At 42.3% G+C, this 16,371-nt stretch overlaps 1 protein-coding gene across 1 annotated transcript in view; it reads right to left on the bottom strand.

Annotated features, from left to right (window-relative positions):
* Window positions 1-2,524: 2,524 nt before the first annotated feature.
* Window positions 2,525-16,371, bottom strand: part of Adgrf2 (adhesion G protein-coupled receptor F2) — a 37,568-nt gene continuing 23,721 nt past the window's right edge. The window contains exons 7-10 of the mRNA XM_038343050.1: window positions 9,117-9,158; window positions 6,810-6,869; window positions 4,649-4,725; window positions 2,525-3,250 (exon numbers count right to left, since the gene is read on the bottom strand). Of these exons, the coding sequence (XP_038198978.1) occupies window positions 4,678-4,725; window positions 6,810-6,869; window positions 9,117-9,158 (150 nt within the window). The 3' untranslated portion in view covers window positions 2,525-3,250; window positions 4,649-4,677. The remainder of the gene's footprint in view (window positions 3,251-4,648; window positions 4,726-6,809; window positions 6,870-9,116; window positions 9,159-16,371) is intronic.

Raw genomic sequence — 16,371 nt, 5'->3', positions numbered from 1 at the left:
ATAACACTAACCCTAGGAGGTAGCCTCACTTAGAAATGAGGAGACAAAATTCTAAAGGATTTAAGTGACTTTCCAAGAAGGACCACAAAACTGCTTCAGAGCAATGGCTCCTTGACCCACCTGACCACACCGCGTCTTCGCGAGATGGAGAAGCGTACTACAAGTGTCTCTATTGAGGGTTGGTGTAGTCCCTTGACATCTTTCAAGATGCTGAAGTATGAGTTTTGGCTACAGGAGAGAAGGCACGTTCTTGAGGAAATTCCCCAGGAATGCCAGAGTGGTTCTCTTAGCATCCACTGGCCTCTCTTGGTTAGTGATATCACCGCCCTGTCTCAGAGTGTCTGCACCTGAGCTGAGTGCTTTCCAGTCAGATGCACCTGCTCAACATGTAATACAAATAAGACATGGTTCTCTCCCTCGCCCCCTGGGCTCGGAGTTCTCATCTTGACATGGACAATACTTAGTCTTTTTCCAAGTTTTGTGCACTTTAGCCTTCTTCCACCCATCTGGTTACATGAGACTTCATCTTGATTTCACTGCATTGACCATGAGCAAGTTAGTTCATGATGCTGTGGTATCTGCACTGAGGAAAAACCAGCTGTGTCTCCCCATCTTCTTTATCTAAAGAGATCCAGGGATATGCTAGAGAGTAGCTGACTGGACCACCTCTGATCTGTGGAAAGGAGGAGAGCCACGCCCCCACAGAGTGAGCCTTACTTTCCCATGTGTGCTTTGTTTGGGGTTTTGCTGTTGGTTTTTTATAGTTTTGTTTGCTGTTATGTTTTTATTTTGTGTGGGGGTATTTATTTTATCAGACGAGATTTTTCTCTTTAGCTTTAGCTCACCTAGAATTCATCATGTAAACCAAAATGAACTCAGAGCATCTCTCTATGTCTCTTCCTCCCAAGTGCTGGCATTCCAGGAGTACCCACCATGCCCAGCCTCCCATCTGTAACAGAACATCAATAATACTGGCCTCTAGATAGGACAACATGGGCATCTGTCCGGGTCCCTTTTACTTCAACCCTTGCTTTTCTTCAGGGACAGCCACCCATGGGCTTGCTTCAGAGAGGCCTTCTACCCCCAGCATTGTTCTCTGTTAGGTGACATCTGCTTTGAATGTTGAATGTGTTTACATGCAGCTAGGAAAATGAGCAGCACAGGGCTTGACATATATTTCCTCTCCCCCATCCAGGTTTCAGCAGCCTCTCACGTCTGAAGGGGAAAACAAAAAGCCCCTCAGAGGCCCCATGCTCTGGGACAGAAAGTAGTTTAGTGATATTTCATTTGTATTTAAACAAATAAAGCTTGCCTGAAGATCAGAAAATAAAACAGCCCCACTGGTCAGGCTTACAGACCAGGCAGTGGTGGCACACACCGTTAGTCCCAGTAGCCACACTACTTCACCAGAGAAGTAGGGCAGTAGTGGTGCATGCCTTTAATCCCAGCACTAGAGAGGAATACAAGACAGGAGGAGATATGTCTCAGTCAGTCTCATTCTGAGGATTCGTGGAGGCAGGATCGCTTTTTCAGTCTGAGTATTTCTTAGAGATAAGAGCTCTCTAGTTGCTTGGCTGCTTTGCTTTTTCTGATCTTCAGGTTGAACCCCAATATCTGACTCTGGGTTTTTTAAAAAAAATTTGTGTTACACTTTGCACTCAATGTGAGACTTGAACCCACAACTCTGAGATTAAGAGTCTCATATTCTACTGACTAAGCTAAAATTTAAGTTAAAAGATATGTTACTTTGGAGAAAAGGTCTTGCTTTTGTTTCCACAGGAAAGGAGAGGCTATAGATTCATTCTGGGTTAAGAAAAATAAGGTTTGATCAAGGAAGATCCCCTGAAAAAAAATCTCCAATGGGAACAGATGGCCCAGATAATCCAAAGTTTCAAAGCACCTCTATTGCAGTTTCCTCTGAGTTATATATCCAGAACAATCTCAAGACTGCTGGCTGAGATGATCCAGTCTCACAGAATACTCCAGAATGCTTCAGTCAGTACTTGACCATAATCTTAAATTTTCTTTGGGTCCCTATAAGATTTTCAGCACTCTCAATTAGCCAGAAGTAGCCTAGAAAACTATGCCCACATTCCCAATAAATGGATTATGGATGTTTGTCTTGTTTAGTATTGGTTACAAGTTGTTATGGATAATGATCAGGATAAAGCTAAGCAAAGGAGATTAGATTCAGACTCTTGTTTTGAAAAGAGAAAAAGGAGGAATTCTGTGGGATAATGTTTTTGTACACTGTAAAGATTTGTCACTCGTATTAGTTTAATAAATTGCTGATTGGCCAGTAGCCAGGCAGGAAGTATAAGCAGGGCAACCAGACTAGGAGAATTCTGTTAAGAGGAAAGGAGAGATGCAGTCACAAGCCAGGCACAGAGGAAGCAAGATGAGAATGCCTTACCGAGAAAAGGTACCAAGCCACATGGCTAAACATCGATAAGAATTATGGGTTGATTTAAGTTGTAAGAGCTAGTTAATAATAATCCTGATCTAATAGGCCAAACAATTTATAGATTATGTAAGCCTCTGTGTATTTATTTGGGACTAAATGGCTGTAGAACCAGGTGTGACAGAAACTTCTGCCTACAAAGTGAAGCCCTGGAAGCCAACAGAGTTGGCCCAGGTTAGCAGAGCTGTGACTCACAGTTCCAGCTTTCCACTGCATCTTAAAACAGGCATCGTGTCCAATTCCAACACTCTACAGTTTCCTCTTGGTTCACTCTCCAAGAAGTTGCATTCAGGCCCCAGCCAGACTTGACCATCTAATCAGTTTGATTTTGAAAAAGTAGAATATACTGGCAGGAGGCACCCTTCTACACAGAGCCAGCTGTGAGCTACTTAGAGTCAGTCTGACTGTTGGAGACTATTCTTGAGAACTCTCCTTTAGAATCCAACACATTGTATCCTAGGCCACCTTTGCTGAGAAAAGCCGAGCTTTCTCCCTGACGATAAATATGACACAGCAGTGTGGAGGTGGAGGCATCAGTGAGACACTGTTGTTGATACCCACTTTGTCTTCTTGTCCCTGCAGATGCTTAGTATGTCATATGTAGATTTGCAGTTGGTGGGCAAGACATGTTTAGAAGCACAGAACAGCCTTGACAGAGGGGCCATCCACATGTCATCCCCTCCTCCATCAGCTCTGCAGGGTAGAGGCTTCCTTCAAAGTACTCAGTGGCAAGAGGCCAGGAATGAAGTGCATGCTTCCTTGGGCACTGCCATTCCAGGAATGAGCAACCTTGTCAAGAACAGAAAACCACAGCTTAAATATACAAGTAGCAAGATGTGAATGCTTTGCACAATGACCAGCAGCCCGATAGACAGTCTCTTCCTATAAGGCTCTTTGGGACCCAGGAAATTGTGCTCTATTCCCTGAAGGTGCTAAGTTGTAAGCCTGGCCTTTCTCTAACACAAACCACTTCATTTTGGGAACAGGGTGAGACAAGATCTCAGGTAGCACAGATCAGTCTCAAACCTTTTATGTAATTGAGGATGATGTCATAGTCGTGATCCTCCTGCCTCCACCTCCCAGGTGCTGGGATTACAGAGGCATGTTTTACATGCAACTGAACCCATTTCCTTTGAAATATAACTCCTCTCAGCAGTACTATTTCTTTCTACAAGGCCTTGGACCACTGTCAAGGCCACGAAGGCTGCTGGAGCCTGGATGTGTTGGAGTAGGGGATGGGAGACTCTCTTTACATACCACAGTGCCTCTCTCTGCATCTCCCTGTTTCTCTGCACTCTGTGTGAGTTGTGGTCTGTGTGTACATCACCCTCTCTGAGTCAGTCTGCATTTCTCTGAGTTCCCTATATACCCCTCACTCTCTCTGCAGACACTTCCCATTTTCATGCTTCTTCCCATGGATGTGAGTACTTCAGTATATTTGTGTGTTCCAGTATGTTTGTGTGTTTGTCTCTATCTTCTACCCTGTTGTTCTGGAGCCTTTACATGTCTGCAGCTGGTTGGCTGTCCTCCAAACCTGAGTTACCATGTCACTCTCTGTGACCCTGAATTAATTCCTCCTGTGGCTCCTTTCTCTAACTCTAGTTTCCTATGACTATCCAGCGTCTACATCACTACCCTGAGGACGCTCCCCTATATTGCCAGCCATAATTTCTTGACCTTTTAACACTAAAGAAAGAAAAAGGACCACATTCGGAGATTGATGAGGTAAGATGTCCTGGGAGTGGAAAACAAGAAATGGAGAAGAGAGAGCCAGGAAGAGAAGAATCCCTACTCATACCTAGGCCAGGTCATAAGCCTTCTCAGACATGCCTTATTGTTTTATGGGTCAAAAAGTCAGTAACCTAAGAATTTTAAAATGTGCCTTGCCAAGACAGGAATCAAGAGGATTTATTGATGGGGAAGCTCAGCCAATCACTTTGTTTGCGGAATAGTCTATAAAATGATCCATGTGTGCTTGTTTTCTCTTTTTGGTTTCCAGTGCTCTTGGGGTTCATGGGATCTTTGGCCGTGTAAGTTTTCCCTCGATTATTAAAATCTTTTAAATAGAGCTGGTCTGGTTATTTATTAATCAACCTCACCCCCTACAATTTATTTCTAATTATAATCAAAGAAATGCCATAAACACGAAGCATACTTAGAGACTCAACTCTCTTGCTGCATACTCACCTCCCATGGTAGGGATGCATGCTACTTTGTTAGCTTGGCCCTTTGGTAGGATGACAAGAGAATTCAGAAGAAAGATCCTGTTGAAGACAAAATATTGCATTTATCAGTACCAGTCAGTCTGCACTTATCACGGTGATCCTAGGCACACAGATAACCTGAGGCATGGGAAAATATTTTACCCTTTCATATCACCTCCTCCTTTCCTCTTCATATTAAAACTAACAACCTAGCAACAGGCTTGTCCAAGGAGTCCCGCTCCATCATAACTGGCACCAAGAGAATTCCGAAAGAGGAGGAGGAAGAGAAGAAAGAGGAGGAGGAGCAGAAGGAGGAGCAGGAGGAGGAGAGGGAAAAAAGAGGAGGAAGGGAAAGGAGGGTAGAGGAGAAGAGAGAAAAGGGGGAGGAAGAGAAGGGATAGAGAGGGGGAGAGGAAAGGAACCTGGTGTCCTGCCTCAGTTTCTTAACAGCTTTTCTACTGAGATCCTCAACATTAAAGTCCCCCTATACCTTTTGTGTATGTTTTAGACATGCGTTGTCTAAAAAAGCAAGACATTTAAACATTGGCAGATCTGTGGCTACATGAGCACAGGCTAGCTCATCTTGTCAGCTACAAAATGAACACAAGAACATATGGCGTCTTGGGTGTTGGGGAACTGGGACTGGTCCTGTCCAGGTAGGTGCCTTAAAGGGTGACATAAACCTGGACTGTAGAAGATTGCTACCAGGGATTAGTGGCCTTCAAAGCAGAACAGCTAAATGGATGGCAGCCCTGCTTCTTTACTTGGTCAAGGGTGGTAAAGCTAATGACATGCAATGGCCTCGAGCTGCCGAGCAGAATGAAGGAAGGAATGCAAGATGAAAAGTAAATATATGTTGTACTTAGAACCGAGGCTTTTAACCCCGACCGCACACTAGAATCACTGCGGAGCTTAAAATACATGCGTAGGCTCAAGCCTTGAGAGTTTCTGCTTTAATTTTTGAGTGAGGCCTGGATTGTGGTTTGGTGTAGGTTTTTTATTTATTTATTTGTTTGCTTTTGATTTTTCAGCTCCCAAGGTATTTCTTAGATACAGCCAACATCAAAAACCACTGACTTGGACCATCAACAATAATGAAGGGCTAGGTATCTTTCTGACTTACATAAAAACCAGAGAGATAGAGAAAATGACTGTTTGTCTTAGGCCTCAATGGCCAGAATATCCCTATGGTGGCCTGAATAGATCATTCTAAAAACACACAAGGAAAGGACCAAGGCTACTACTTTAGAAGGGATTTGAAATAATCAGGCCAAGTTCGAGAAGAGAGCCTTTGGTGGTCTGAATAAGAATGGCCGCTATAAGCTCATAGGTTTGAATACTTGGTCACCAGGGAGTGGCACTCTTTGACAGGATTAGGGGGTGCAGCCTTGTTGGAAGACATGTCTGCTTCTCAGTAAGTTTACCCCCTTTTTTTAGATGGGAGAGAACATAAAGAAATCAATAATCTCCCAGGAAGGACTAAAAACGTGACCAAAGTTTGGCTAAGACTAAAGAAAAAGGGGGGGGGGGAATGGCAGGTGATAAATCAAAACCACAGAATGCCCTTTTGTTGTTGGCGTGTTGCTCGGGTCAACCCTGAGTCCCTTTTGCTTGCAAATATTGCCAGTCCTTCCCTCATCCAGAACAGCCTGGCATCACAATGAAGTTTATAAATTATAGAAAGAGAGGAGAAGGTAAAGGCACATCACAGTCCAGTCCCCACACAATGCCTGGAGCACCTCTGCCACATCCCTGAACTGGCCCTGTGCCTATGCCATTCTGGTAACCATGGCAACTGCTTCCTTGCTAATCAAGCTCCTGGGAAGTCCTTTGTATTGGGTTTCAGCGTGTGTATCCCTAGAATTTTCACACTTTGCACATGACCACCTGAACAGTATCAGAGAGAACCAGCAGGCTGTCCCGGGAGCCTGAGATCCTTCATCTCCTTTCATTGCTCCTTGTAGTCCCCTGCTTTCTGTTTCACACCTGCAACACCTGCCACCTTGTCACCCCTCTTTATACATCTAAACTGACTTTCGCCTTCATATTCAGACAGAACATTTCAAAGAGGGACCCACCCAGAAAAACTCTACACCGAAGGGTTTATACCATTACCTTGCCAAATGAAAACACAAAGTGTTTACCTCTGATGCTCTGGAGGCCCATTTAGCAGACATTACTCGACTCTTTAAGGCTTCTCTTATCTGGAAATTTAACAAAACCGGTTAGCAATTGAACGTTTATAAGAAGTTAGCAGTGTGCTTGGATGTAACAAGCACTGTAGCAGGAGGACATGTAGCTAGCTGGGACCTTTTGCTGGGTCAGTAACGAGTGGAGTGAACTAGAGAAAATCCAGGAGACGAGGAGAGGCAGAGAGGGAAAGCTTCTCTGGCAGGCATGGGTCCGTGGTCTTAAACATGAACCCAGTGGCTACGAAGCAAGTCTGCACGAGCTCATGGATGCTAATTATATTTTTGGCATTATTTTTTGAACCATTAAAGTAGTTCATCACATCCCACATCACATCTCATTTGGAATTATTCAAAACTTCTATAAAGGAGGAGAAAAATACCACAGAAGGTCATCAGTGGGTCCAGACTCAGGAAATCATAATATTAGTGAGGACTTTATAACTTTACGGTGTTTTTCATGTCTGCCATCCCATTTTAGGAAGAAGATAATCCTCAGAGATAGATACTATTGTCCCCACCACACCGCCGAGGAAGCTGAAACTCCAAGATAAAATGACATCCAAACTCAGCCAGCTGCACAGATACAGATCCAGGTCTGGGATTCATATCCATCCACTGTAGACCTTCCTGCCTTTCTCCCCAACCCTTTCCTGTTTCCCTTCCTTTCTCCCTTCTGCCATGGAAAATGCTGCCTTCCGAGGCCCTGCATACATTGTCTTCACACTAAGACCCGTGAAAGGAGACTTCACCCCTCCCTGAAGTTGTAAAGTCTTTGCTGCAAGTTTGTAAGGAAGGGAGGCGCTCCTGGCATCCAGGGGGATCTTCAAGGCCATGCTGGCACTTCTATTGGCATTTCTACTCTGATCCTTTTTAAAATTTTGTATTTCATAATTGCACAATATTCGCTTAATATAATTGCATGCTGTGCACATTAATAGTAAGTGCATTTTGAAAGATCTGCTCAGTTTTCAACTGCTGATGGGGTTTCCAGGACTCCTCATGCACATCTCTTTGTATCCTTAGTCACATCTGGCCCTATGACACTTCCTGTATTTATCTTTTACATTTTAATTTTAATGAAGAGATTCTGATCCTGACAGAGACTGCATAGCTTGTAATTCTTTGCATCTAACTCTGCACACAGAGCAAAGGTGCTGCCATTATTTGACATCAGGTTAGTAGACACACAACCCTGGCAACTATGACTGTGGGGTACTGTAAATGATTCCTGTGTGTTTGCACCTATAAAGTTGCTTTACAATTTCTCATTTAAAAATGACACAGAATCTTGGTAAGGCAATGAGAGGACTTTTTTTAAAAAAAATCTGATCACAAACCTTTGATGGTAACTTCAATAACATGAGTACTTTAAAAACATGATGCCCTAAAGTGGGCATGGGTGTTTTGCTTCCAATTTTGCTCTGCTGTTGCTCCTTTTTCATTTTTTTCCTTAACTTTTTACTTTGTAGTCGTGGCTCATTTGCCTGTGTGTATGGACCTGTACCGTGTGCGTACACTGCCCCCCAGAGGCCAGAAGGAGGCATCAGATGCCCTGGAACTGGAGTGATGTATGAGCCACCAAGTGAGCGCTGGGAACTGAACCCCTTGGCATCCCTCGTGAGCAGTCCTGGATTCCTGGCACACATCCTTCCAATCAGAGAGATATCCTTCCAAAATAATATTGTGAGATTTAACTAAAAATTCCATTTCTGCCATTAGAAATCAGAGCAGGACCTCGAGGAAGCTGTTTCTTCACCCTGTGACTCTCTTTTCTCATCTCGAAGACAGAGAATAGAAATCCCCTTGATTGTTTTGAGGTTTAGGACTACTGTGCATGAAATGTGCTCCTCAGAAGAGCTTGAAGGATGATGATATGAAACACCTGCATTAAAAGAACCCTGATGGGGCTGGAGAGATGGCTCACTGGCTGCTCTCCAGAGGACCAGGGTTCAATTCCCCGCACCTGTGTGACAGTTCACAACCTTCTGTAACTCTAGTTCCAGGGGACCCAACACCTTCTTCTAGGCTCTGCAGACACTACAACACTTGGTGCACAGACATCATTTCAGGCAAACACTTGTATACACAACATAAATAAAATCTCAGAAAATTGTTTTAAATTATGCTCTGTTTCAGGGGGCTGCACAGATGCCTGAGGTCAAAGTTCAATAAGTGTTCTTCACACTGCTGACCTGAAGTCAGCAGATTTCAGGTCAAGTACTCAACCCAGGAAAACCAAGAATGGCTCACACACAATACCTTTGGATCCAGGATTGTTCCAAACATGAGGATGAAGAAGCCCTGCGAAAGAGGGAGAGGGAATAGGATGCATTACAATACAATGATGGTAAGAGTACCAAACACGACATTGGTCACATCATTGCTACTCTGGCCGTAAGAAAAGAGCTTTATTCCGCTCATCCCTCATCTCAGGCTGCAATGTCTACCCACTGGTTCAACAGATATTGCCTGAAACAACAACAACAAACCTGCTGCTCAAAAAAGAGTACCACTGTTGACACAGAATAAGGCCCCTGCTTTATGTGAGGATCTTAGGAACTTCAGGTTGAGCATCATGAAAATTCTTTTCATTCAACAGGAGCTGTTCCCCTCAAAGTATAAATACTCAAGAAAGATGTAGAGAAGATGCAAGGCAGTGTAGGCTTGTAGCCTCTGAGCAGCAGCTAATAAAACACACTTGCACAGCACAAAGAAAAGCAGGCACACTTGGCTGCCCATAACCCCCTCACATCATCCATGCGGAGGAAGACCACATCAGAAAAATGAAGCCCATCCTCCCCAGCTAAAATCCATCTGAGGGTCTGCCTTTCTGTTTTCACTTGCCGCTGGTCACAACACAAAACCTCCTTGGAGGAAGGAGTTTCAAGGGACAGTCCCATTTTTCTGATGAGGAAAAAGAAGTTCAGAAACACAACTTTTAAAATGCTGTAGACAGCAACATCCTTTCGACCCACTTCTTGGATGCTGGGTGGCTTGGGTGGTGGGTAGAAAGGGAAAGTGAGAAGCTGAGCTTCCCTATGGGCACTCCCTTGCTAAATCACTCTGGCCATAGCTGAATGTGAGCCCAGGCAGAGGAACACAGCTAGCACCATAAAGATGTCATGGCCAGTTGTTCAGCAGTGAGACGACAGCCTATTGCTACCACAGTTGATTAAAATGCAGTTGACAGATGGAAGACGACAAGAACCAGTGTGAAGCCAGACAGCTCATTCCTTCCTCTAGTGAACTCAAATGCTCTTCACCATAGACAGTCCATAAATACCCAAGCTTTGTCCACATGGAGATTTTATCAGACTGCATGTTTGTGTGAACTCTTATTTTAGAAATGCTTACAATTATTGAACTTTATTTATTATCAACATGTGTGTAGTTTATGGACACATAACTATGGTGGTATGTGGCTGGGTGTCATGGCACACATGTACAAGGCAGAGAATTGCTTCCAGGGGTCAGTTTTGACCACCTGCATAGCTGTGTTGGGGTCTCTGTTATTTCGGCCACACTGCATTCTCTATAGGAGCTGGTCTCCAAGCTTCCTACCAATTCTCTGGTCTTGATCTCTCATCTTCTGGGAGGATTTCTTGGTAACAGAAGTTTATCACTGTATCTGTCTTTTACACAGGATGGAACTCAAGTTGTCAGGCTTGCACACCAAGCCCTTCTACCTACTGCGCCATCTCACCGACTCTCACACTCCTAAACCTACCCCTGCCTTTAACTCTAGTGTGAACCTGCCATGGTTGACATGAACCATTGGTTTTCAAAGTATTACTCTTGTAAATATGCTTGGAACAAACACACACCAGCCTGTGTTGGTACTAATGATGCATTTGAAATTCAGAACATTAATGAGATTGGCCTAGGAACTTTTTTCAACTTAGTGAAGAGGTCTGAATGAGAATGTCCCCCCCCCCACCACCGAAAAGAATTATAGGTTTAAATGTTCAGTAAAACTGCTTTGAAAGGATTGGGAAGTGTGGCTTTGTTAGAGCAGGTATGTCACCGGGGTGAGCTTGGAGGTTTCAAAAGCCCATGTGAGACTCAATTTCTCTGTCTCTTTCTGAAACCTGCAGGTCAGGATGTAAAGCTCTCAGCTACTGCTCCAGCACGGTCTGCCTCCTGGCAGGATGATCATGGACTAACAGTCTACGCCGAAAGCAAGCACCCAAGCCCCCAGGCAAATGCTTCCTTTTAAGAGTTGTCTTGGTCATAGTGTCTCCTCACAATAATAGGACAGTAACTAAGACATCTAAAAAACCACAACTGTAGACTATTTCCTCTATATAAATTCATGGGGTTTTGTTTTTGTTTGTTTTCTGAAGTCTTCATCCAGATTTTAGTCTACAATGCTTTGTTCTCCTACTAAAATATCCTTGGGAGACGAAGGTGTCTCAAAGTCCCACCCAGGCCACAATAGCTCTCAGAGAAGACAGAAGAGGGAAGAGGCCGAAGCTACAATGACACCCAAGGCGGCCACTGTCTCCACACTAATTCTTCCACAGTAAAGGGGTTGGCTAGCACCCCAATCAGTAGAGATATTTCCATAGGACTCTAACCGGGAAAAAGCTTGTGTTTTGAAAGGGCTTGTCTCCTGTATCTTCTGCCCTCCAGCGTGTTGCTCAGTCAGCTTCAGCTGCCCCCTCACCTCTGCTAACCCTAAGCCCTACCTCTGCTGCTGCTGCTTCCCATCCTGCGGATGGTATCTGACTGCAGAGGATCCATGGCTCTGCTCCCTTTCCTCATTACTGAGCATCTCAAGGATGCCCTGATACAGAGATAGGCAAAGGCTGTATCAAAACAGACAAACAAAGAAGTGTGGGGAATATAAGACTGTTGTTTTTAATGTAATTCATTTCCTTGTCCATCTGTGTCACTGAATTTTACTGATGGCTGTATCTATAACCAGCTCACAATATTCCTAAACTGTAAGTCAGCTTCCATGAGCCTGTACAAGTCAATACAGCACTGTCTTCTCCCATCCCAGTGCCTAGCCCTCACCCACACTGGTTGGCAGCTGTGGTACTGGCATCTCAATGACTTCATTCTTCTCCTTGCCAGGAGTAAAGACAGAAAATAACTTGAGTTTCAAGTTGATCCTATGACAAGTGAAAGTGCTCACAGTATCAAAACTCAGGCACTCACAGTCCACTCCAAAACAAGAGTCACAAGTCAGCTAGCCTGAGGGGAGCAAGGAAACACACTGCCGTGGTGTGAGTGGCGTGAGACAGGTGTTTAGTAAGGGTTTACGAAGAGTAGCCTGTAGATTGGCTGAGCTGAAAGTTAGAAACACAGGGGTATTACCTCAGCCCCATCAATGACTAGCTTTGTAAAAATGTTTAATGAGCTGACAATTTCTGACACTGCTATAAATCTAGATTGCAATAACACTTTCTATAGAAATATAGAAAATAGCCAAGGTTTAGAATGTTACATGTGCCCTGTACTGTTAACAGTGCTCTCTAAGGCATCAAAATGTTTGCTATAAAAAGTGAATCATTTGTATTCACATTTTAAATGAGGAAAATGAGTAGATATTTGATTTGAAGTCTCTGTTACCAACTGAGTAAATATATATATTTGGAAATACTTTTACTGGCAACTCTACACATTCAAAAAAATGTATAACTCTTTAGGAAACTAGAAGCCTTCTTTTTAATTAATTACAACCTTCATATTTAATGCATGCAATTTCGACCAAGAAGGAAAATATTAAATGTAAAGTACTATTTAGACATTAAGTAGACCTATATGCTAGACCAGTGGAAGACTGAGGTATAACTTTGAGTAAGAAGGAAAGTTGCACAATAGCTATGATGTAGTTCAGTGGGTAGAGCACAGTCTACAGAACCCTGAGTTTTAGAATGTTGGAGGCATGCATGCCTAACAGGTGCATAATCATATACATAAGTTTTTCAATTCTTACATTCAGTATATATTTGTATAAGCATGCAGAAAGAATTTGGCAGTGATACAAATGAAACCGTGAACATTGCTTCATCCATACAAGTGTGAGAAATCCCCTTAAAGACTCTGCTATAACCTGCCTGGTTCACCTAAGATGGCATGCACTGCTGTCTCAAACCTCTGAGTAGCAGACAATACAACAAGGGTAAAAAAATGTAACAAACACCTCCAATATGAGACTAAATTTTAGAAGAGGTGATTGCTAGCTTTCTAAGTAGTAACAACACAGAGCTAGTGATACAGTTTGTACAACATTTGCATAGCATGCATGAAGCCCTAGGTTCAATGTCCAGGTCCCCATAAATGGTGCACGGTGGTGTGATGTGGGACTCCCCTCTGAATGCTATGAATATTTCATAATACCATTGGTTAATAAAGAAGCATGTTTTGGGCTGACAGCAGGGCAGAATAGAGTAAGGTGGGAATTCCAAGCAGATAGAGGAAGAAAAAAGGCAGAGTCAGAGAGATACTATGTAACTGCCGAAGGGGACAGACACTGGAACTTTACCCAGTAAACCATAGCCTTGTGGCAATACACAGAATAATAGAAATGGGTTAATTTAAGATCTAAGAGCTAGACAATAAGAAACCTAAGCTAATTGGCCAAGCACTGTTTTAATTAATATAGTTTCTGTGTGATTATTTTGGGTCTGAGAGGCCGGGAAACAAACAAGCAGCCTCCGCCTATAAATTGGCGTACCAACGTAGGCTGACTACATCCACATAAAACCTGAGAGCACGCGCGTGTGCACACACACACACACACACACACACACACACACACAAAATAAACAGAGTTTCTTGGTGGCCGTATTTTTTTTCAGATGGGCTCTGTTTGCTGGCAGTAAGCAGGGGAGCTGCGTCTCCTTTAAAAGAGGTTTTACTGATTCATCAATAGCAGCAAAAACTCCCATTGTTTCAAGAAGGCAGCTTCCTGGTTCATGTTAGTTGCATGAACAGCTCTGGTTCTTTCAGAAGGCTGAGTACTTAAATGGGATCTGTGAGCAGTGTGTTACAAATTACTTAATGGAAACATTGACCTGCTGTGTTCCTGGAGCTGGGGCAGAGAGAATGGCTTGCAGAGCTGGCAGTAAACATACCTCTGCCATGTTGAACTGGGCAGAGCCAACAGGTAGGGCCACGGAGTTAGTCCTAGCCATACCTGCTTAGCATTTAAAAGAAAAGTCTTTGATCCTGGTCAAAAAATTATAGATACACATTCAACAAAGATAGATTCAGATGAAAAAGACCTCTAAATGGATCACAGTGTTAGATAAATGAACATAGGCTTAAGAGAGAGAAGAAAAAGAGCATACACTTTTATAACATAAAAGTGTACAGACAGTCATAGATTAAAGGAGTAAAGATAATAAAATAAATATTAAACTTGTGAAAAAAGTAATAGAGTAAGAAAAATAAATTACATAAAGATGGGCTATACACAGAGAGTCTGGATTATGTATATTATTGTGTTTTCTTTGATTTATTTTTTTTACTGTGAGTGAGCTAAGTACAGAGAGATATTTGATTCTGGGGGCTGCTAAGCTAAACCAACACATATATTTTAAAGGTATCTTGACTTCAAAATTTGGGTCTAAGGATATGTTGTTTTGAAAAACATTTTGTTTCTACAGAGGATAAGAACCTATGGATTCCTTCCAGGCTAATGTGGTTTGATGAACCAAGACCTCCACAAAAGGTCCCCATAAAACCCCAAAAGTACTTCGCCCAACAAAAAAACAAGAATCAGTTTGGAGACAACTATGCCCAGATTTCCTAAATGATTGTTTATAAATGTTTGTTTACATTTAAAGGGGGTTATGCTATAGAGATGACTACTTTGGATTTGTATAGATTTTGGTTTATTGATACAAATTTAAGGTCAATTTTGGCATATGTATATTTCTGCTGTTGATTAAGGTATTATGTTTGTGCAACTCACTGAAAATGTAATATATAGTTAAGAAATACAGATTAATAGATGGTCATTTATAATAGTCAAGCTGTAGTCATGTTAGTAGGTTTTCTAGATGTACAAAGATATAGTTCAGATGGATAGGTATTCAAATGTTTCACAAGCATACAGAAAATGGCATTTAAAATGTTTTAAGAACTTAGACTTTCCTTTTCAGTGAGACATGTCTGCTTCTGGCAGTACTAATTACTTCAGAGAGATTGATGAATGCTGAAAAAAACTCACTGTGAAATTTGCCTTCAATGTAACAAGGCTATCCATTTGAGCAAGAAACTGCTCTTGCCTGGACAGTTTGATGGTAGGTATGCTATATAAACTGGACATGCAGGACCCATAGAAAAATGACTGCTAATGTTGCCTAAAGAAGGTCAGACAGTCCTTCAGGGTTTCTGAATCAAGAAAGAGTCTGCCAGACATTCTGCAGGACACAGAAAAAAAAGTGACTGATAAGATGTTAATATAGGCAAAATGTCTTTGAAATTTCCTGCTTCGTGGAAAAGTCTGCCAGATACTATGGGCATACAGGCTGAAGATGGATGCCCTAACTTTACAGAAGAACTTTGGATGACTGTCCAGGCAGCAAGAGTGTCTCTGTCAATTCTAGAGTTTTGGAAGTTGCCTATAATGTACTTCCTGTTTACTGAGGTAATATATCCCTCTGGAGTCTTTGATGGAATTGTAGAATAGATAGTTAAAGTTTTCCTTAGTTATTATGATAAAAGATAAATTAGATATAAAAATTTAGACTCACAAATATAAGATAAATAATAGAGTATTTTCCTTAATTTGTCAAATATAAATGGACTAAAAATTTTAAATATAATTCTTGCTTGATTGTTGTATGTAATCTCACTATGTTAAAGTTAAAAACTTTCTTTTGAATTAGACAGAAAAGGAGGGTGATGTGGGATTCCCCTCTGTATGCTGTGAATATGTTTTATTACCATTAGTTACTAAAGAAGCTACTGTGAGCATACAGCAAGACAAAATAGAGTAAGACAGGAATTCCAAGCAGAGGAAAGAAAGCAGAGTCAGAGAGATGCCATGTAGCTGCCGAAGGGCACAGATGCCAGAACCTTACCCAGTAATCCACAGCCTTGTGGCAATACACAGAATAATAGAAATGGGTTAATTTAAGATGTAAGCGCTAGCCAATAAGAAGCCTAATCTAATAGGCCATGCAGTATTTTAATTAAATATAGTTTCTTTGTGATTATTTTGGGCCTGAGCAGCCAGGAATCGACTGAGCAACCTCTGCCTACAGCGGTGCATGTCTGTAATCCCAGCACTTGGGGGATGAAGACAGGAAGATCAGAAGTTTAAGGTCATAGTGAGTTTGAGGCCAGCCTGGGATACGTAAGACCCATCTCAAAAAGAAAAGGAAAAAAAATGAGCCTAATAACAGGTATTTATGATCTCTAGTACCTAATTTTGGTACTAACTTTTGAACTTGTTGCTTTCAGATTCATACCTACTTCATTTTCTGAGCACCTCTAGAAAGTGGCAGTTTCTTTTGTATGAGGAAAAACATGCTTGTAATAACTAGACATGCAA

The sequence above is a fragment of the Arvicola amphibius genome, chromosome 9, assembly GCF_903992535.2.
Source record: "Arvicola amphibius chromosome 9, mArvAmp1.2, whole genome shotgun sequence".
NCBI classification, from domain to species: Eukaryota; Metazoa; Chordata; class Mammalia; order Rodentia; family Cricetidae; genus Arvicola; species Arvicola amphibius.
Note: the sequence above shows the minus strand (reverse complement) of the source record. Positions and strands in the feature narration are given on the sequence as shown.